General features: G+C 47.8%; 1 protein-coding gene across 6 annotated transcripts in view; it reads left to right on the top strand.

Moving 5' to 3' along the window:
- The window catches only part of SMARCAL1 (SNF2 related chromatin remodeling annealing helicase 1), a 62,470-nt gene that overhangs the window by 1,567 nt on the left and 38,801 nt on the right, over nt 1–22,102 (top strand). For 4 of the 6 annotated variants that reach the window (XR_013373015.1, XR_013373014.1, XM_077885213.1 and 1 more), the window contains exons 2-8: nt 1,261–2,150; nt 3,133–3,183; nt 6,911–7,144; nt 9,701–9,751; nt 14,569–14,755; nt 17,979–18,129; nt 19,736–19,894. Coding sequence is in view for 4 of the 6 variants with exons in the window: in XM_077885213.1 (XP_077741339.1) it covers nt 1,319–2,150; nt 3,133–3,183; nt 6,911–7,144; nt 9,701–9,751; nt 14,569–14,755; nt 17,979–18,129; nt 19,736–19,894 (1,665 nt within the window). In the remaining 2 variants the exon portion in view is untranslated. Of the gene's footprint in view, nt 1–806; nt 842–1,260; nt 2,151–3,132; nt 3,184–6,910; nt 7,145–9,700; nt 9,752–14,568; nt 14,756–17,978; nt 18,130–19,735; nt 19,895–22,102 lie in introns of all 6 variants that reach the window. The other 2 variants (XM_077885212.1, XM_077885214.1) reach the window with 2 other exon arrangements.

The following is a 22,102-nucleotide window of genomic DNA, read 5'->3' as shown; positions in this document are numbered from 1 at the left end:
TTTTTTTTTTTTGCAATAAATACACATATCCCCTAAATATGTGGCACTTATCTATGGGTATGAGTAGAAAAAAAATCACTCTAAACTACTCCAAACCCCCAACCGAGCTTCTTTTTTTTTTTTTTTTATTTTTATTTATTTATGATAGTCACAGAGAGAGAGAGAGAGGCAGAGACATAGGCAGAGGGAGAAGCAGGCTCCATGCACCGGGAGCCCGACGTGGGATTCGATCCCGGGTCTCCAGGATCTGCCCTGGGCCAAAGGCAGGCGCCAAACCGCTGCGCCACCCAGGGATCCCCCAACCGAGCTTCTTGATGGGGTGGGGAGATTACAAAATAATTGTACTTTTTTTTTTTTTTTTTTAAGATTTTTTTTGAGAGAGCGCAGGAGAGGGGTGGGGGTTGGGGGGAGTGGCAGGGAGAGGGAGAGGGAGAAACAGTCTCCCTAGTGAGCAGAGATCCTGTTGTGGGGATTGATCCCAGGACCTGAGCCACAGGCACACGCTCAACTTCTCAACCGACTGAGCCACCCAGGGGCCCCTACATCTTTTTGTAGCATCTGAATTTGTTCAGTGAGCATGCATTACTTTTGTTGTTGTTGTTTTTTGTTTTTTGCTTATTTTTCCAAAAAAGTCACAGTTGCTCCATGGTGGTGCACTTTGGAAGGCAGGCACCAAGGCTAACTGCTTTGTGCCTTGCACCTGGCCACCAACGGATGGGTTTGCCAGGAATAATAACAGGAAGGAGTGTAAGGGGTGAATTTAGTGTGCAGTCTATGTGAGGCTAATGGTTCTTTCCTTCTTCCAGCTTGGCAGGGGTCTGTTAGCGAGTGTCACACCATGGTATGTGGCTGTTTTGGTCTATGTCCACCTGATCTCTTGTCACTTCTGGTTTAAAACGTCGTCCTACTCATTACCCGATTACCCGATAGATTAGGGTGCACTGCATAACTTCCTTGGGATCTGTTCACTTACGTTGGCTGGGGGATGAAAGGGAGAATAATACTGCAGCTAAAATACCTTTTTAGGTTTGGATCCAGTCTCCCCTTGTCTTTTGCTTTTGCGTGAGGGTCTTTGTTATAGTATATGTAGTATATCCCTGTGGGTGTGTGTGTGTGTTTAATTATCAAAGAAACTTTAACATATCCCTTGATTGTGCAAATTGTGTATTCCCTGGAGGAAAGCTTGTTAAAATCAAGGTAGGAGCATGAAAAAAATAAATATATTTAATGTTTGTTTCAATATTGTTTTTCCTTCCTCAGCTTTTGCCAAGTTTCTGATTAAAGATTGACGTCCCTGCATAAGCATTTCCCTGTTAAAATGTCCTTGCCTCTTACAGAGGAGCAGAGGAAAAAAATTGAAGAGAACCGGCAAAAGGCTCTGGCCCGTAGAGCTGAGAAATTATTAGCAGAACAGCATCAGAGCTCAGGCTCTGGCTCCTGCATTGCCACCAACTCTTCCCAGTCCAGACAGGGCCTGCCCCCAAATCTCCCCGGGGATCCTTCTAAGCCAGTGAACCATGGTGTCATTTTCATGCAGCAGAATCTCAGTAGTTCATCTAGTGATGGCCAAAGACCTCATCATTGCCACAGTTTTCACCTGAGTGCTCCAGAGCAGACAGAGAGGACCTGGAAGAGGCAAGAAGATGTGCCCGCAGCCTGCCCGAGCCACAGCTCATCAGGTCAAATGATTCTCACGGGCATCTCTCCTCCCTTGGCGCAAAGCCCTCCGGAGGTCCCCGATCAACAACTCTTGGGTTGTGCCTTAGGTCAAGGTCATCTTCAGGCTTCCCACGAGGCCAGATCCACGCCCTTTGCTAACCCAACTCCTGAATCTTTGGCCAAAGCCAAGAGTTTCCAGAAGACACCAGCTTCTGCCTTTGGACTGCCACCCGGTGATCCCAGGTTAGAGGCCAAGGCAGTGAGGCCCTCCACGTCGGGGCAGACCATTGCTGGCGTCCACTGTGGCTCAGGGAGTGTGACACCCAGGTCGGAAGGAAGACTCTCACAGAAATTGGGGACCGCAGCCACCCATAAAGCAGTAAGCTCCCAGAGGGGAACGTGCATAAGGAGTGGGGATCGTTTCCAGGTGAAGATCGGGTACAATGAAGAGCTCATTGCGGTTTTTAAGAGCCTACCCAGCAGAAGTTATGGTAATGAGGCTTTGGTCTTGTTCTTCACATGGTCTATTCTATTTTTAGAGTCTCTTTTAATCTACCAGTTTCTCATAAATATGAGGAGAGTGCATTGGCACATTCTGTCCGTCCAGTTGTTGAAAATTTTGGTTTTAGCTCATGTTTCTTTTTGTAATAGACGTTCCTTCAAACAGCTGCCAAACTTCAGGGCTGCCACATGGCCATATGGAGAATGGATGAATATTTACTGAGAGGCCAGTCCCCCTGCCGGGTGCTTTGTTTGTGTTGTAGCACTTAAGTGTAACAACAGTTTTTTGAGATCAGTAGATGTTACTTCCATTTTAAAGGCAGCAGAACTGACTCAGTAAGGTGAGGTAACATGCTTGAGTTGGTTCCTCTGGAAAGGCAGAGCCAGGATGTGCTAGTTCTGCAGCAGCTCAGAGAGTGTGCTCCTTGTTCTGCTTTGCCTGACTACAGTGGGTCCCAGAGAACTTGGATTCTAGTCCCACCTCTGTCCTCAGCCCTCTTAGACCAGGTCATAACATCCCAGGGCCCTCAAATTCCACTATATGGAGTAAAAGCACCGTCCTCATTTGTATTTGCTATTTGTCCTCCACTGAGATTTTGTACATTTGTAGGAGTTCTCAGTCAGCTATTGTGAACTGAGCACACATTAATTCATTTTTTTTAAGAAAAAGATGTTATTTATTTATTTATTAGAGAGAGAGAGAGAGAGAGTGTGTGCGCGCATGCACGCAAGAGCATAAGGTAGGAGCAGAGGGAGAAGCAGACTCCTCTCTGAGCAGGAGCCTGATGCGGGGCTCGATCCCAGGATTCCGGGATCATGACCTGGGCCAAAGGCAGTTGCTTAACCAGCTGAGCCACTCAAGGGCCCCTCATTCATTCATTAAACAAGGGTTTACTGAATGGCTCAGTACAACCCAGAACAACAGTCATCAGCCTCATTAGGGGCAAACCAAGTACTTTTGTCTAATTTCAGATCCTGCCACCAAGACGTGGAACTTCAGCATGACGGACTATGGTGCCCTGAGTAAGTAAACGTGTCATTGCCCTGCATGCAGGGAAATACTGGTGTTGAAAAGCTCCTAGAGCAGCAGATGTGGTGCAGCTTAGGATTCAGATGGCATTTAGGGCAGTACCCCAGTTCTCTTCCTTCTCACTAATGGCCACCATATCGAGGCAACTCCTTGGGTGACAGTCTCCGTGTTTACAAAAGCTAGCACTTTTGTAACAGCCTCTGCTGGGTGGTGCTGAGCCCCTTGTCCAGGTACACTGTGGGGATACTGTGGGTTTGGCTCTGGACCACCACAATAAAGCAGATATCACAGCAGAGTGACTCAGGTGAACTTTTTGGTTTCCCAGTGCATGTAAAAGTTACGTTTACACTCTGTTGTAGTCTGTTAAGCGTGCAATAGCATTGTGTCTGAGAAGGCAATGTAGAAACCTTAATTTAAAGGTACTTTATTGCTAAAGCATTATAACCATCACCCGAGCTTTCCGCAAGGTGTAATCAGTTGTAATCACTGATCACAGGTCACCATAACAAATGCAATAATTATGAAACAGTTTGAAATATTGCAAGAATTACCAAAGTGTGACACAGGCAGGACATGAGCACATGCTTTTGGCAAGACGGCACCGGTAGACTCCCTCCATGCAGGGTTGCTGCAAACCTTTAACTTGTAAAAACAGCTCAATATCTGCAGCACAGCAAAGAGCAGTAAAGCGAGGTATAATTGTGTATGCTAACTCCCCTACTTCTCACAGCAACCATTTTATAGATGGGAAACAGGCCCAGAGAGGATAAGTTACTAAAATCGGGTCACACAGCTAATGAGTTGTAGAGCTGGGATTGAGATGCAGACAGCCTGACGGAGGAGTGCATGTTCCCCCTGGACTGCTGGCTCCAGCTGTGACAGGCAGCTGTGCTGCCCTGAAAGGGACAGCTCGGCGATAGCACACATCCTCACAGCACTCCACACGTTCAGTTAACTTGAGGGTGCAAGGAGAGGGCGTTGCCCTGGGCAGGCTCCAGTGGACCCCATTAACCCAGTGTGGTCCACCGTCCACACCCTCAAGGGCACCACTCTGTCTTCCAAGATCTTGTTGACTCTTTTGCCAAGGTTTTCATCAGCTCTTGGTGCCCCGAGCCCTTACTCTGCCAGTGCGTCAGCCCTGGCTGTTCTGGCCTCCCGTTTCCCTCTCTTTCCACAGCCAGGAAGGTGTTCCCTCTTTCCCCACCCAGTTTGAAAAGGGGAAAGGTGAAGATGCATGACGAGGTCACTTCTTTGCAGGTGTGGGCCCTGGAGTAGAATTTTCTGGAGTCACCAGCATAGTTTCTGGGGGAGGAGTGATGGGACAGCCCCCTGCACAGTTTCCTGTGTCCCTCTCTGGTGTCCATCTCTTTAAGTGCGTGGCATTGGGTGGTGTCCCTGTCCTTGGTAGTTGCTGCTGAGCTTTGGTCCCTGGGTAGGGGTAGGGGTGGGGGCTGGGTGAGGAGGCTTATTTGTATTATTTTAATCCCTTTGTTAGGTGTTGGGAGGGGGAGAGCCAGTACTCTGAGCTGAGATTGCAGCTTTCAACACTTGGGTTTCTCATTTTTGCTCATTTTAATCCAGTGATTTCCATGTCCATGGTTTTGTTCGTATTACCATCTTTTTACTCTCGTACTCACAATGCATGGTGACTTGGATAACTTCTGCTTTTGCAGATTGATTTTGGTTTTCTGTGTGGCATGGTTGCTTTTTGTAATGCCCCACATCTTTTTTGAAAAACTGGTTATTGGGCACAAAATTCTCTATATAGCTTTTAGATGAATTTTATTGATTATGAGTTATTTAGCTCCTCTGTGTCCTTACCAGTGTTTTGCACACTTGTGCAGCTTGCTACCTACTGAGATGTCCCTTGAACACTCATGCAATGACTGTGGATTTGTGCGTTTATCATTGCTCTTATCTCCCTCTTCCAGTACAGTTGACACATGGTGTTACAGTTGTTTCATGTGTACAGATTCAGTGGCACCGGGTTAGGCCTTGCTCAGCACAAATGTAGCTACCCTCTGTCTTTGTTTTTTAATTTTCGGATAGGTTTATGATGTGCCTTTATAGCAGGTTATCCTTTTTATCAGCGTAACGTGTAAAGACTGTGTTTGTCATTTTGCTTTAGGCATGCCTGTGGATTTTGCCTTTTTAACCCTTCCACGCGTACATCATAGAACATGTGGAAAGTATATCATCCTGCAAAGAGCACCAGCTCTTCCCCCATAATCTCCTTACTCAGTCAACCACTATTAACGTTTGGCTTTGCTCCTTCCAGCCTTTTTTCTGTGCGTTAAAATATATACGTTTTAACTCTGTGATATAATTTTTATCTTGATTTTTTTAATTAGTGTCCTAGCAGAAGCATTGTTATTGTATTTCTTTTAAAAGACTTGATTTATTTGAGTGAGAGCATGGGTGGGGGGAGGGGCAGCAGGAAAGCAGCAGGAAAGTGGGAGTAGCAGACTCCCCACTGAGCAAGGAGGTAGGGGGCTCCATCCCAAGACCTGGGATCATGACCTGAGCCAGAGGCAGGTGTTCAAGTAACTGAGCAACCCAGGCTCCCCAGAAGCATTTTTATTTTCGTGCTGAATGTTAGCTGCTAATTTTGAGCAATGACAATACACGTATTCATAATTAGACCATTTTGACCCCTAAAAAAATGATTTCATACTGTCCAACTTAATACTGGTTTTTGTATTTTTGTCTTTTCTAAAACTTCTCCCTAAAAAACAAACAAACAAACAAACAAAAACAGAGACTATATAACATTCCATGGTATACATGTGTTATGAAGGGCTTAAATCATTTCCTTTTTGTCTAACTTGTTTTTTGCTCTTGGTTTTCCCAGTATTAAAGCAGCTTGTAAGGGATACCTTTCTCCATAAATCTTTGTATTTATTTTCAGTTGTTAGTTTGGGCAGATTCCTGGAAGTGGAATCATTATGATCACTGTTTAGGATTCATGTTCTAGGTTAGTAAGTTTTTCTTCAGAAGGTTTTATTTCCAGCTAGCAGTGTGTAGATACCTGTTTTTTGTTTTAATTTTGCAAATTTGTTGAGTAAAATTTTTGCTTCTCTGATTTTACTTTATTTCTTTGATTACCTGTGAAATTGAATGTTTTGCCAGATGTTTATTACTCATTTCCCCCCTCGTGAGTTCATGACATCTCTGTCTTCTTACGTTTTGTGGTCCTAGTATTTTTCTCAAGTGCTGGCTCGTCTATTTCTTGCAAAAATCTTTATTGAGTAGTTTTGCCTTTCAATTCTGTTTGGATTTTTTTGACAGTTCAGTTTTTTAAAATGAAATCTGCTTACTATATGAAACTTAACGTAACAGATAAAATAAGGCTCTAAACTGCATTGGTGGGCTGACAGGTCTGCGTCTCTTTGCCTGGCTCTCCAAGCAGTAGCAGAGCAGTGACCTGGCAGTCAGGTTGGGGGAGTGATTTCTGGGCCATTGACATCAGTGGCTCCTCAATCACAGCAGCAGCAATTATCTGTAAAGTTCGCGAATCTTGGTGAGACCCCTCCTTCTGTTCATTTCTGAGTCACAGGTTTTGTAATTTGAACACCTAAGGAGCGGTAAATTCAGTAAATACTGGAATTCCCAATGCCCCAGTGAAAGCACACTTGCAAGCTTTCCTAATCTAACCATGCTTCTTCCCTCCCCGTGGGAAAGTCATCCACCTTGTCACATTCTTGTCCTTTTCTTCCGCAGTGAAAGCAGCCCAGAAGCTCCCCACGGTCACCCTGCAGCCTTTGGAAGGGGCCGGGCACAGCAGGGAGTCACCCTCCACAGGTGGCACGGCCCAGACCTGCCTGCCTTCAGCTCCCTCCCTGGCCTTTGTCAAAGGGCAATGCGTGCTCATCTCCCGGGCCCGCTTTGAGGCAGACATCGGCTACTCTGAAGCTCTGGTTGCGCTATTTAAGCAGATGGATTCCAGAAGTTACGGCAAGTAATTGGCTCTTGCCTGGTTCTGCCTAGTGATCTGTGATCTCAGAGCAGGTTATTTTTCTCTCTGTTTGAATGTTGAGAAATGATGTTTGTCCTTAGGAGAGCTTGAAAAACAGGCAGATGCCGTAAAAATAAATGCCCTTGGGTAGACCGAGTCGGTGGTTGTCAGACAAGCCTGCATCCAAACTGCCTGGAGGGTTTATTTATTTATTTATTTATTTATTTTAATTTTTATTCATTTATGATAGTCACAGAGAGAGAGAGAGAGAGGCAGAGACACAGGCAGAGGGAGAAGCAGGCTCCATGCACCAGGAGCCCGACGTGGGATTCGATCCCGGGTCTCCAGGATCGCGCCCTGGGCCAAAGGCAGGCGCCAAACCGCTGCGCCACCCAGGGATCCCCCTGGAGGGTTTATTAAAACAGATTGCCAAGCCCCACTCCCAGAATGATCACTGATGCCTGTGCCCATCGAGAGGTCCTGACTTAATTTGTTCGAGGTGGGGCCTGGGCATTGGTATTTTTAAGTCTAATAATCAGCCAGAATTGAAAACCACTGGCCAAAGCAGAGCAGTTCTGCTCTATTTTTTTGAGGCTCTTCAAAATGTGTCCTGTCAGAATAAGGAGCAGAAGTTGTTTTAGAATTGTGAACTGCTGGGTTTCATTCTCAGCTTGGGCCACGTTGTTTTACAAAACCACGTGGCTTTTATGGATTGACGTTTTTCCATTCTTGAAACGGTTTTAGTCTTTTCCTTAGGTAAGTGGAAAGCAGAGCCTTAAAACCTCATGTTTTTCAGACATCACGTTCAGGGGGTGTCATGGAAGCAGCCTCTATAGAATTTGCTCCGTGAGCTTTCATCAGGGTTTGGGGCTCCTTCAAGAAGAGGGTGATGCCAGCTGTTACATTTTTATTCCTTAGATGGATGGAGTTTCTCTTTTTAAAGATTTTATTTATTTATTCATGAGAGAGAAAGAGAGAGGCAGAGACACAGGCAGGAGGAGAAGTAGGCTCCATGCAGGGAGCCCAACGTGGGACTCGATCCCGGAACCCTGGGGTCAGGCCCTGGGCTGAAGGTGGCACTAAACCAACTGAGCCACCCAGGCTGCCCTAGAGTTTTAGCTCAACGACAGCCTGCTGAGTAGGATTTACGTGAGATGTACAGGAGCCTGGCCTGAGCCAATGAGATGCGCCGCTCACACGAGGGCCAGGGTTCTTTGCGTCTCCCGCTCCCTCGGATTTTCAGCTTCGGTTTAGAGTAGCCCTTAATAGGCCAGTACAGATGGCCTGTGTGCATTCTGCACCGTGTGACCTTTGAGAAATCACACTCCTGACATGGTCTGCAGTTCTGGGAATGTGAACGGCTAAAATATTGACACCCAGCCCTGCCCACACTCAGACATCCAGAAGCCATGATTGGATTTTCTTGCCGTAGCTACAGGGTCCAGCTGTTGTCAGGAAGAGTCTCCGGTACTGTTCCCACGTCAGGAGTAGTCTGTCGGCCTTTGATTTGTCAGATTACACTGGGCTGCCTTGCCTTTTGCCCTGACACCCACTCACTGTGTGTATGCTGCTCATTCCCTGGCCACCTGGCTTTCTCAGTGATCAGAGAAGAGTTGACTTCTGGTGTCCAGAAGGCATTTATCTATTTGAAACTTCCATGACTTTCTCAGAAGGTAGATTGATAGGGAAACTCTCGAAGAACTTAGCCAGTGTCGAGTACTGAGATGCTCATCGTTGGTCAGTATTGGGCGTAGTGGGTGCTACACTCTACTAATCAGCAGACAGCATCATACTACTAACAACAATAATAATCATTTATCATCCCTAGCTTTCTTTTGAGTTCTCGTTGTTTACCAGACACACGTTCATAAGCATTTTATTTATTTTTTAATTTATTAGCGGGGAGAGGGGAGGAGTGAATCTTAACTGACTGAGCCACCCAGGCTCCCCGTTGTAAACATTTTGAGGCAGGGGCTGTCATGTCCTCAGTTTTCACATGTGGGAATTGAGGCACAGAGAAGTTACATGACTTGCCCAAGGTCACACAGCTAGGAAGGGGCAGAACCGGGATTTGAATGTAGGTGGTTCAACCACTCTGACCACGTGCAGCTCGTTTCCCACCTATAAAAGGGAACTAATAATAATAGGGCCCAGTTTTTAGGGTTGCGAGGAGCAGAGGGATGGCGCTCGTGAGTCTCTTGGCCCCACGCCTGGCTTAAAGTAAGGCATGAACAAATGTAAGCTGCTATTATTATCCCTATCTTGGAAATGGAGGGCATTTCTGACCTGTCACGTGTCTGCGGTCCCGGTAGGACCCTCTGTCACCCCCTTAGCACGGTATCGTTGCCGGGTCTGCTTGTCTCCTCTCCCTGAATTCTCTGAAAGCATCAAGGGCAGGCACTCTCCATTTCGATTTCCCCAGCACCAGGCACAGGCCCAGCCAGGTCGTCCTAACTTACTGGGGATTTACGAAACCAGGGAACGAATGGATACGTGTAATTACATAGGATGAGGGCAGTGTGTCACACTTGCTTGTTTGTTTCTTGTCGTTGCAGATGTCAAGACCAGGAAATGGAACTTTCTCTTGGAAGAGCACAATAAACTAAGTGAGATGCCTACCTTGCTTGTTTTATATCATGCTAGGGTTAAGCTTTTGTTATCTGCCTTAAATATAATGTATTTTATTTTATTTTTTTTAAAGATTTTACTTATTTATTCATGAGAGAGAGGCAGAGACACAGGCAGAGGGAGGAGCAGTCTCCATGCAGGGATCCTGACATGGGACTCGATCCTGGGTCTCCAGGATCATGCTCTGGGCTGAAGGCAGGCGCTAAACCACTGAGCCACCTGGGCTGCCCAAATAATGTATTTTAAAGGAAGATACCCCCCACCCCAACTCCCCACCTGTGGTAATTCTACATGCCTATGTACTGGACAAGTGAAGGGGAAGATATTTCCAGTCACATCCCTGTCTGCTGAGATGGTGGCTTTACAGTTGCCCAGACAGACGCAGGGCCCCCTCTTCTATCAGACTGTGGCAGGGTTAGTCAGATTCCGGGCCTGTGACAGAATTATTAGATGCGGACTCTGGAAATCAGAGGTGAGCTAGGTTGCTTAGCATAGAGGGGGGCCACTGTAGATTCTCTGAGAACAGGCTCTTGGTTTACATTTAGATGATAAGTGAAGGTCAGAGGGATTGAGTGGTTATGGGCTTCATAATAGGCCCGGGCGTGCGAGCATTTAATAAGCACTTTGGAGACTGACCAGGGGAAGGGCTGTGTGTCCAGGTAGAGGTATAGGAAGGACAAGCCAGTTTGGGCTCCCCATTCCTCTCTGTGCTCTGCATGGGTGGGGCAGTAAATTCTAGCGTGCCTGAGAAAGGGACGTGGGCATAGCTCAGCCTGTCCCGGAACACCCATCTGTCACCCATCTTCCAAGCTGTCACACGCCTGCAGTGGGTCTGCAGCTGGCACCACTTACTTTCTTCCTGCTTGGCCCCCGGAGAACTCATCAGGCCTCCCGGCCAGTGTTGGTCCCAGTCAGGCCAGGAGAGACATGCCCCAGCCGAGGAGCTCCGAGTCGTTGCCCATCTTGCCCAGCAGGCCAGAGCTGTCAGCAAGAGGGAAGAGCTGGGTTTTTTCCTTCTGTCTCCTCCTCGTGTGACTTATAAGGTGACATCAGGTAGACGATTCAACATTTTGGGTCCCCCTGTCTTTTCAGTGAAGGACAGGGTCTTCAGTTTTATCTGCCCTACTGACAGAAATTAAATAGAAGGGAAGTGCCTTTGATTCCTTGCAGAAAGACTTGGTGCAAACTCACTTAAGTTTGAACGTAATGAGATTCTTATTTAGTATCAGCAAACACTGGCTGAGGCAGAAAGGATGCCTGATGAGCCAAGGCCCTGTGGCTGCTGCTGTTGGGAACTTGTGATTCGCAGCAAACTCTTTGGCCAAAGCTGAATTTTTGATGAGCAATAGGGGTGAGTGTTTCCCCCTTGCTCTCTTATTTTTCAACCACAGAAAAGCACATAAATATGTTAGCCATAAAGGCTTTGATTTTTGTGGATCGACATGAAGCAGGATGCAGACAGCATTAGCAGAGGATTATAATGAAAAACAAGGACTTGCGACATGATACCATGTCGTGATGACAGAGGTAACCTTCTATAATGGTCCCAAACCTTGTGTGGGCCGTAGACTTTTTGAAACATCTGAGGAGGACGATGGATTCTTCACCCAGAAAAATGCATGTGATAGCCACACATGAAATTTTGCATTTGATCTTAATGACTCCACGGATCTGGAGTTATTAACTAGCCCTAATTCTAGAATTAGGTTGCTGTTGTATGCGCTAGCTTGTCGAGACAGTGTCTTATGGAAGATAAGACAGATTCTCTCCATTTCATAGGTTGTGAAAAGCTTGAACCCAGAGAAAGGAAGCTGTTGTTTTCCCTACTGGAAGCACTGCAAGGTCACGATAAAGTCAGAGGCAGAGCTCAGGCCCCACTGGTGATGCTGAGTTTGTAACATGACTCATTTGGAAATGCAGAAGCCAGACCCGTGAGCAAGAAGCTGAGGAGACAAGGCTCTGTCCAATAACCCGGCTTAGCCCCGATTCCACGTTAACAGACTGTAAACCCCGGGGACTCTGCGCCTCTCCGCGCACCCCTGGGGTCTTGTTCTTCCGGTGCAAAGTTAGGTTACTGACCCTGAGCTAGTGAACGTGTGTGCACATGAAACCCGTTGAGAAATGACAGTAAGACCTGAGCATACGAATGCTTACTGATGACGTGGCGACGATTATTTTCTCCAGATAAGGTGAATCTCAGAGCATCCCTCCTCCCTCTTTTCTCAGTGCCTTGAGGCCTGTTGCCCACAGTGAAATTGGCAAAAGGCCTTTTGTTTTCCCCGGGCTGTCACAGTCCAGAAGGGTTCTGCATCCCCCTCACTGATCTTGTCTTGTCAGCTGCTATTTGAAAACATTAAAATCTCTCTGCCGTGTGGCTCAGTAGCATTCTGCCAAAGAGCTCTTTTACAGAAACGATTTCTAGATGACTCATGAGGCCAGACAGCACATTCCTGTCATCTTCCAGCACCTGGAAAGGACATCAGTGAACTGGAGGGCTTTCTCGGAAACAGAGCCACTTGGCTGAACTAGCAGCATAGGATTATGGAGGCTGTAGTTGGTGGGAGACAGAGTGGAGGTTGATTTTTCCTCTTGAACGGCTGAAAGAACATAATGCTTACAAAGCACCACATTTCACACCAGCCGGATCATCAGCCTTTTCTTAGCTTCCATCAGGTATTTGAGTGCTGGCGATCACCAGGATTAAAATGAAAATGGTTTCTGAAAGCACGTGGGGTGCTCAGTCGCCTGAAGTGTGCAGAAATCAGCATGTTCAGATTTAATTTGGAGGCATAAAATGTATTTTTCCATCAATATGGAAGTCTCTTTTATATTAAAGCTGCCAACCTTACCTAATTTCTTATCCTGGTGATTCTGTTCACGCAAACTGTTTCCAGAAATAACTGGTATATACATTTAGCGCAAAATGGGGATTTAAATATATTGAGAATGTAAAGCAATTTAAGGTAGCAGGAGATGGCTCAGCCCTCCATGTTCAGATCAATATTTGCAGTGATAGCCGATTGATGCTGGGGCAAAAGCCTTGGAATACCTTGTGAGGATACAGAGAAAACACATGGCCATATGGAATACAGAACCAGCAACCTTAGGATTTCAAATAATACTGCTTAGAAATGAAATATACCCCAATTTCTTCTTTAGTTCCTTTTACCAGGTTCCTGAAAACAACCCTCTTTGGAGGGTTACAGGGATTCCCAGGGTGCCTGTGAAAAGGTAAAAGATAAAGAGCAGCCAAAGATCTGCAAACAGTAGTTATTCTTCCAATTAGGTTTTTCAAAGGGAAATGGTAAAAGGGAAGGACATCTCGGAAGCTACAACCCATAGGACAGCAGCCTATGATTAGTAGATAGGTGGTCATCCTACCACCGAGGATGCCTAGGCCTGTTGTCTCATTTTTAACTGGTTTCTCTCTCACCCCCAGAATTACCTGTTTTTATTTGTATTATCTCTGATTTATTTTTTTTTCTCTTCCTTTATCAAATAAAGGGGCTTTTTCTTACCCTCTTAATTTTAAAGTCAGGCGAGGCTAAATGCCTTCAAAAGGGGAAGTCATTAAAATTAATTTGCTTTTATTTTATAGAGATACCAAGTAATTTTTCCCACTTGAGGTAATGGATATGAATGGAAGAGAGATTTCCCCATCCGTTATGTTAGGAGGGGGTCTGGAACTGCACAGATGGAAGGAAAGACCCCTAAATACGAGCTTTAATTGAAAGAGTTAGAGGAATGGTCACTCTTAGTTTAGAATCTGAGCTTAGCAGAGGTTGGTAAATTGTTTTTATAAAGGGCCAGATAATAAAGACTCAAGGTTATTTGTGGGCCGTGCCATCTCCTGTCTACTCAAATCTGCCCAAGTGGCAAGCCAGCAGCCCTGGGTAGTTCGTAAACAAATGATCACGGCTGTGTTCCCGTTACACTTTCTTTACAAAAATAGGCAGGTTTCGCCCACGGGTGTTAGCTTGCCAACACCTGCTTTCAGGGATATGTGGGGTGCTCTCAGGTCCCCTCCGCCCCAAGGGATTTGTCAGCTGCTTCACCACTGACATCACTGCCGTAAAACTCCCCTCTCAAGGGGAGGTCAGTGTCCTCTTACAGAGAGGGTCACAAGGGTACAGGGGCACTTGTATTTTATTACATCGTGGCCTCACGGCCTTAGCGTGGACTCTGTCCTTTGTCATTGCTATTGTTTGTAAACAGCCTATCCTCCTAATACTTCTTGGAAACGCCTCACAGCTTCTCTGAACAGAGCACAGCACCGGTCCCTTGCTCATCAGCAGCTGGTAACGTGAAGTTGTTGACTCTCGAACATCAAAACCTAAAGAGAACATCAAGAGAATGGAAACGAGATTCATCCATTCTGTGTTTTGCCTTTTTTATGGGTCTTTCTGGGCTGATTTTTAAGAACTTGGGTCCTTATTTATTTGAGCAAGAATCCTAAGGTAATTTTTTTTTAATTGCTTTAGGTTAAAAAATCAGTCACAGAAACATTTGCAGTTCTTCCTGGGGTCTGTGTAGTGTAGAAGATCAATCTGGCGTTAGTGATCTCCCTCTTTATTTGTAGAAAGTTAGGAGTAAAGCGGGGAAACCAGCTCTCTGGGTTTATGTACTTGCTCAGGACACAACTGCCAACCCTTGGTTTTCTCTCCAGGTATGTTTTTGAGAAGGTGGCACACGGCAGAAATCCAGCCACTGAGCTCCATGTTTCAAAGCCCCTTCACTGTCCTTAGCCCTCGTAGGCCTGTCCCTCCAGTTCACATACGTCTATCCTTCCTTCTAGTCCAGAGGGTGCGCTGCCTTCCACAAGTTCAGCTGGATCCTCTGCCCAAGACCCTCACCCTGGCGTTCGCGTCACAGCTAGAGAAGACGTCTCCCTGCCTCACACAACCCATCCCCGAGGCTGACCTTTCTGGAGTGGACCCCAAGCTCGTGTCCAGTCTGCTGCCCTTCCAGAGAGCAGGAGTCAAGTAGGTTCTCCGGTCTTCCCCTTGCCTCACAATCATTCAGTATAGACTGGGTTCAGATGCTCCCTCTTTTAAGAACCCTCATCTCTCTTGGACATTTCGATACATCTGGGCATTAGACAGCCAGGTGTGCTGTAAGCAAAGCCTGATGATTTCAAATTCCATGAGTTAATCAGGACTCTGGATTGCAGGTGTGCAGAAACCCAACTGAGGTTCAAGAAAAGAGGTTGTTCGGTGTGTGTGGTAGAAAGCCAAGGCTCTCCAAAGATCTCATCAGAAGTCTCCGCACTGGTGGCTCGGATTTCTCCTCAGTTTGCGTTGTTCTCAGCCTGCTGTGCTCAGGTGTGGCGGCCAGGGCTTGCGTCCATCAGTTTAGCAGACCAATGGAAGCATCTCTTACCTGGTGGGCCCCACGCTGTGGGACCTGAAATCTGGCACCGATGCCGGGACCAGTCGTTGTGGCCTGGAGGCTGGGGGTCTAAGTGGTGAGACTGGGTGACAGGCCCACCCCTGGCGCCAGCTGATAGCTTCCTCCCCCCGCCCCCCGCCCACTGAGTTACTTGAACTGAGAGTGGGAGGTGAGGGTTTTCCAAGAAAGTCAGGGTGGTCTTATTATAAACAAAAGAGAAGCCCATGTGGTAACCTGTCCTGTTCTCCAGAGCTTCTTGGGAGAGGCCAAATGACAGGTTTGAACTTGCCTTTTAATGAAAATACTGGAGGTCAAGGAGAGGAAAGAGGCGGTCGGGATGGCCGTCCAGAGACAGTAAGAGCTTCATCTGTCATTCGGCGTGTGGTTGGGGCTATGGCCTCGGGGGAAGGGACCCGGTGAACGGAGAGACAGCCTGCCCACAGGCCACCTGCTCCTGAGGGTTGGGAAAGGCTGTCTCTGACAGGATTGTGTTCTGCGGCTTGGGCACAGTCACACCTCCCCGCCTTCCCGTGGCCCCAGCTCAGCTCACACCCTTTCCCTCGGTTTCCCTCCCAGTTCCATCTGTCTTCGATCACACGCTTTGTTATCTGTCTGGTTCTGTGTGCCAGAACCAGAGCCTGGCCAGTAGCTTCCATCTTTTTCCCTATGGCTCGGAAACGCTAGTGGTACTTGCAGCGTTTCTCAAGAACTTTCTAGTTAAATCCAGATTTTGACTTTCATTCTCTGAAGAGGAGGATTTTGGTGTTGAGGAAAAAGGGCTGTCAGTTCCATGTTGGTTTTATAAGACCTACAGTGAAAACACCCTTAAATTTAGGGAGCAAAGTCTCGTTGGTATAAATCCAGTTCCTCTAATATCTAAAAGGTCCCTTTTAACAGGTGACCCAGGAAGGCAGTCATCTGCCTGAAGCCACTCAGCTTCCAGGAGTGGAACTGGAGCTGAAATCCATGTTTTGTGATGAGGAGTGCAGGAGTGTTATACCAGCTCTGTGTTTCTTTGTTATGAAGGCGTTTCCTGTGTTCCCATTTTTGGCCACTTTGCTCCTTGGTTGGGCTACTTCAAGGCAGGGACAAAAGGAAAGATCACGAAATTCAAGGGTCTGTTCTGCTTTGAGATTGCCCGGATGGACCAAACCATAGGGACGTTGTGAATGGCTGAAGCAGGTCCTCTCCATGGCTTGTTGCTTAGGTGCCCCTGCCGCCCTGGCCGTCAGTTTTGTAAACTCAAAAGTGAGGTTAAAAAAATGAATCTTTTCACCCTTGCCTTCCCCATCCATCTGTGTGGAGGGTTGGACCTGGAAGTAGTCCAGAAGATTTAACCAAAGCAGGTGTGGCAAGAAGAGGCCACATCTGTCAGAGAAGTGGGGTGGCACCTCACTGGGCTCCCTTCTGTGCCACTGAATGCATATCGTGGCCGTGGCCCCAGGGGGTGTGGAGGGGAAGCTGCTCCCCTGGTAGGCCACCGTGGCCGCTGAGGGGTAGAGCGGTGCCATGGCATGATGTGTGTTGTCTGCCTAGCCTGGGAAAGCTGGCTCTTGCCACCTGTAGACGCGCCACTCACTTTTCCACCTTTGCTGAGCGCTGGCTTTGGAAGGGCAGGAATGCCACTTCCAGGCAACTCAGGACCATGCAGCCTGGAATGGTCGTCAGCCATACCCAGTGCCGATCAGAGGCTGGACTTGCAGCCTTGGTTGGCTCTGTGAGAAGGAAAGAAAAAGAGCTAGTTGATGATGGGCTTATTGGCAGGTTTCTGAGCAAATAATCAGTTTTTCCAGAATTCAGATGAAAGAGGGCTGGTGTTTGGAACAAGAGACCAGACGTCTGGCACTTGGGATCCTTTTCCCTTTTCACTGATTCATTTGTGAGTCAAGCAAGTCGTCTTTAGTGTTCATCTTGATTATTTTTCTCTTCTTCTGGAATAGTGGTTATAAGAGAAACACTTCCCCAGCACTTAGGAAGGTGCCAGGCACTGCTGTCAGTGCCTTCTTTACACGTGAACTCTGTTCAACCCTGACGACAGCCTCCGGGCAGGGCCTTTTATTCCCATCTCACGGCTGAGGCAAGGGGTGGGGGGTGAGATCACTCCAGCTGCAAAGCATGGACCTGGGATGCCCCCCAGGCCAGTCGGGCATCCGGAGAGTAGAAGAACGTGCCCTTCTTCCCAACGCATCAGCAGGAGTTGTCACACTGGAGGCCTGAGGGACCCTGAGGGCTCTGGTGGAGGAGAAGCCGCTGAGGCTGGTGCTCCCTGGTAGACACCCTGGCACTGTCGTCCCCTCGGCCTGTCTGCTTCTGCGGTGTCCTCTGTCATGGCCTGCTCCTTCTCTTCGCCCCTGTGCATAAATGTCCTCTCTGGCCTCGAGAAAACCTGATTTTGATGCCACCATCTTTCTTCCCTTCCCCTCCAGGCCGACCTCTCAGCCCCTATTCAGGGGCTGTTTGCCAGCCTGCCCCTCTCTTACTGTCCCAGGTCTCATCTGCCCTGGGCTGAGGGGGCCGCCTCTCTTGGAAGCTTCCTCCCTTGGCTTCCGTGACCCGGTCGTCTTCTAGAGCCTCTCTGCCTTTTGACCACCATTCCACATTGTCCCTATTTTGACTCTTCGGTGTTACTAATATTACTGTAATGCCGTCCCCTAATTGGCTCCTGTCTTCTCTCTCTGGGGGAGCAGGGCCTGTGGCGCATACTGCAGTGGCCCACATCCAGTGACGCGTATCGCTTTACATGGTGGCCTGATGGCGGGTTAGCCACCACCCCCGATAGATGTGCCATGCCACTGTCCTCCCCTCGTCTGCTTTCAGTTTTGCAATAGCGAAGAGAGGCCGCCTGCTGCTTGCTGACGACATGGGCCTGGGGAAGACCATCCAAGCCATCTGCATTGCGGCCTTTTACCAGAAGGAGTGGCCGCTCCTGGTGGTGGTACCATCATCTGTGCGCTTCACCTGGGAGCAGGTCAGTTCTCTGTGTGTGGTGATTTTCAGGAAGTGTCCTCAGCATCAAAGCAATCAGATAACAACTTGGGGATGGGCCCGGGGAGCTTTAAAAGATCCCGGGTCAGCTGAAGGAGGAAGGGAGAGGAAGGAGGTGGCCTTCTGAGGCTAGGCGCCTGGTTTTCTGACCTAGAATCGGGTTATACCTTTAGGGAAGAGGCGTTATGAGCTCAGACTTGCCTCCATCTGGCAGCAGATGCTTCCTGAGCACCTCGTGTGCCCCTGCCGCTAACACCCCTCATCTGTAGCACCTCATGTTCCAAAATGACTGCCTCCTTTATTTCCCTGAATCCTGTAGCAGCTGTGCGAGTCAACGTTAACCCCACTTACAGATGACAGACCGGACCTCAGTGAGGGGAAGCAGCAGGCTCACTGGCAGTTGGAAGCATTATAGGACCTTGAAGGGGCATCTCCTGAGTGGTTGGCTCAGGGTTTGTGACCCTGCAGATGGTGGCGTGGGCAGGATGCTCACTGTCAACCAGGTACTTTTATGTCTGAGGAACCGGACGTGAACACTCTATTAGCGTTCAGCCGTGAGCTTTGTTTATCATAAATCCAGGGGTCAGAGTTGCCCTGTGAGATCAATAAACACCCATAGAAGCAAACTTGGTGGAGAGAGGAGACTTCATTCACCGTCTGTAGCTTTTCGCAGCTCTCTGCTACTCACAGCAGCTGTCTGTCCCCTCACACGTTAGCTTCTTACTAAGCCCCCACCCGAGCCACTTGTGGAGAAGAGGCGACTCTGCCTGTAGCTGGTCAGCCTGGTGCCCGGCCATGCCCTTCCAGCTAAAGAGAAAGCAAAACTGTAAAAATGTGCATCATAACAATACCTCATTTTTTTTTCCCTGTCCTTGTGACCTGAATTCCGCCCCTGCCTCCAGAAGCGAACAGTTGAACACATATTTATTTGGTGTGTGTTAGGTTCCCACAGCACGCTCAGAAAATCTCAAAAAAAAAAAAAAAAAAAAAAAAGAATCAGGTATTCACTTAGTTATGAGCAGGACCGAAACTGGAGGAAGAACCAGGCCTTGCCATCACCAGAATGTGAGCCCGGGGACCCAGCCACTGATAAATGGGCACCTGGTGGCCTTGCATTGGCTCTAGGCCCTGGCTTGGGCTAGGGATGGCATGAGAGAGAGCAGGCAATATGTACCTTTGTCATTATCAGTATCTTCGGTATCTACCGGGATTGCTAAAAATTCCTTTATAAACTTCCTCTTGGAAAGAGTCATCCTCTCGCTGCAGAAACTTGCAGCGTCTGTTGGAGATTTGAGTCCTGAGATCCAGACACCACAGTGACTGCCAACAAGCGCCTGCTTAGAGGCAGCCAGTGTCGTGTGAGTGGAAAGTGAAGGAGCGGATGGGAGGAGCGCAGAGGAGGTGATCACTGTTCGTGGGCCCAAGGGCACCAGCAAATACAGCGGATGTGGAGAGAAAGGCGCCGAGTTCGCTTCTTGGGGAGCATTCACGTTGTCCACTGAGAGAGTGTCGTTGGTGGGCGGGCTGGGGTCTCAGCTGGCCGCTGCGGGCCGCATCCCCCAGGTTTCATTCTCCCCTGTCCTCCCCAGGCCTTCCTTCGGTGGCTGCCATCTCTGAGCCCGGAGCGCATCAATGTCGTGGTGACCGGCAAGGACCGCCTGACAGCTGGCTTGGTCAACATTGTCAGTTTTGACCTTCTGAGCAAGTTAGAAAAACAGCTAAAAACCCCTTTTAAAGTTGTCATCATCGTAAGTGACTTGGCAAAGTCTTTAAGTACTTCGTCTCTGGGGAAACTTTCTTCTTAAAAGCCCTGAGAACTTTCATGTCTGTGATCTCCCGGAGCCTCCCTCTGTTTCTAGGAGAATAGAAAATCACTGTCTTTATCTTGTGGGAAACCGACATTTCACTCATCTCAAATAGCAGTTCTCCACCCCGGCTGCATATTAGAATCTCCCGGGGAGCTCTTTGAAAAGTGGCATTTATAGGCCTGAGCTGGGGGTTTGCAGCCCGTCTCTCCGGCGTGAGGTCATGACTGGAGGCCAGCGTGGACATCTGGGCCGCCGGCCTGGACAGCAATGGCATGTACCTTCATCCAGTGCCCTCTTGTCCAAGTGGCTCAGGCACACAGTTCAAATAGGAAGTTTTTTTCCCCAACCAATATAAAGACACTCCCTCTTCCCCCACCCCAAGAAAGTACAGCTGACCCTTGAACAACATGGGTTTGAACTGCATGGGCCCACTCATAGGCAAGGTTTTTTTTTTTTCAATAAATATGGCACGGTACAATAAATGTGTTTTCCTTATGATTTTCTTCATAATTTTTTCTCTAGCTTACTTTTTTGGAAGAATACAGTAAGTAATCCTATAACATACAAAATACGTGCTAATTGACTAAGTTATCAGTAAGGCTGCTGGGTGAGGAGTTAAATTTTGGGGGAATCAAAAGTATATGCAGACTTCTGACTGCACAAGGTTGGGGGGCTGCGCACCCCTAGCCCCTGCGCCAAGGGCCAGCTGTACTTTTCACTCTAGTTGAATTTTGTTTTGTTTTGTTTTGTTTTCCTTAAGTAGGCTTTACTCAAGTTCTGCTCCCAGGTATAACAGCATATCTTTCATTTAACTGGCTTCCCTTCTTTTCATTACTCAAGTCGTCTGTAAGGAAAGTCCAGAGAGACCTGGTGGCAGCCAGCTGGCGGAACTCAGGGTATTCATCTGGCTTACAAATAAAGATTAGGAAAAGGCATGCAGCCCCCCGACCCCTGGTACAGGTCACCACTGATAGACGTTCAGGGCCACAGAGCACAGTAGATGATTTTCAGTGGAGGTTTATCCTGGTTTTTCCTCTTGGAAAAATGGGAACCCAGTGCCTTTGGATGACACGAAAGGTTCTTTATTCAGACGTGTGAATTTTAAAAGCCCGTGGTATTTTTCCTTCTCTTAAAAACAGAATCCTCTGCTGACAGTGGCTTCCCAAATTCTGATGCTCAGAATGTGCAGTGCATATCTTAGCTAGAAAGGAGAGAAAGGAATGCGTTTTTGAAGAGGCCCAGAAAAGTCAACACGATTGCAGCAGAGCCTGGGGCTTTCTCAGCACGGGCCTGGCTGTAGGGGGAGGCTCGTTCATCCACGTGTCTGGCCAACTGTTGAGCACCAGCCCCACACCCTGTACAGTGCTGTGCACTGAGGGTGTGGAGGAAAGTTCACCCCGTGCTCCGAGATACCACAGTCCCCCAGGACAGACAACATTCGTAGATAATTAGAATACACGTTAGTGCTTTCACAGCTGTGTGAACCAAGTATTGGGAGCTCAGAGAAGGGAAGAAGACACAGTTGCTGGCCTCAGTGATCTAGTCTCATGACTCAGATGTGAGAACCATACCATGTTCTTATTCTTAGCGTAAGGAAACGTAAATGTTTATATGTGTCCACAGCTGGAAGGATAATGAGTCTTTGGGGGAGTCATTTCTGGTTTGGCACAAATTCAGGTGTGCTTTGAAAAACTGTTAGTATACATGTGAAATGAAAACATGAAAAGAAGTATCCTGGGATGATGGTGATGGTTCTACTGCATGTAGGAAGAATAATGCCGTCGTTTCTTGAGTGCTCTCCTGTGTCAGGTACCTTAGGTGTAATTCCCCATCGTCCCAGTGGCCCCTAAGGCAGACATTATGTCCCATTTCACCACTGCTGGAACTGACGAGGAGAGCGGTGTCCCGTGATTTGCCCACAGGCGTGAAGCCAGCAGGATGGGGCGTCATTGATCAAAGCTGGACTGCATCTGGCTTTGGAATTCATGTGCTTCTGTTTCTGACTCAACACTTCAACGTGCCATATGATTTTTGGCAAGCTGCTCACCACCCATGTTGGTTTGTCTTCAGTTATTTAAGAGCCTTGTCTTCTGATTTCAGAGAAACGTTATAGGAAGGAATAAATTGTCAGCTCTAAGATGTCTAAGA

The sequence above is a fragment of the Canis aureus genome, chromosome 36 (assembly GCF_053574225.1).
Source record: "Canis aureus isolate CA01 chromosome 36, VMU_Caureus_v.1.0, whole genome shotgun sequence".
Classification (NCBI taxonomy): Eukaryota; Metazoa; Chordata; class Mammalia; order Carnivora; family Canidae; genus Canis; species Canis aureus.
Note: the sequence above shows the minus strand (reverse complement) of the source record. Positions and strands in the feature narration are given on the sequence as shown.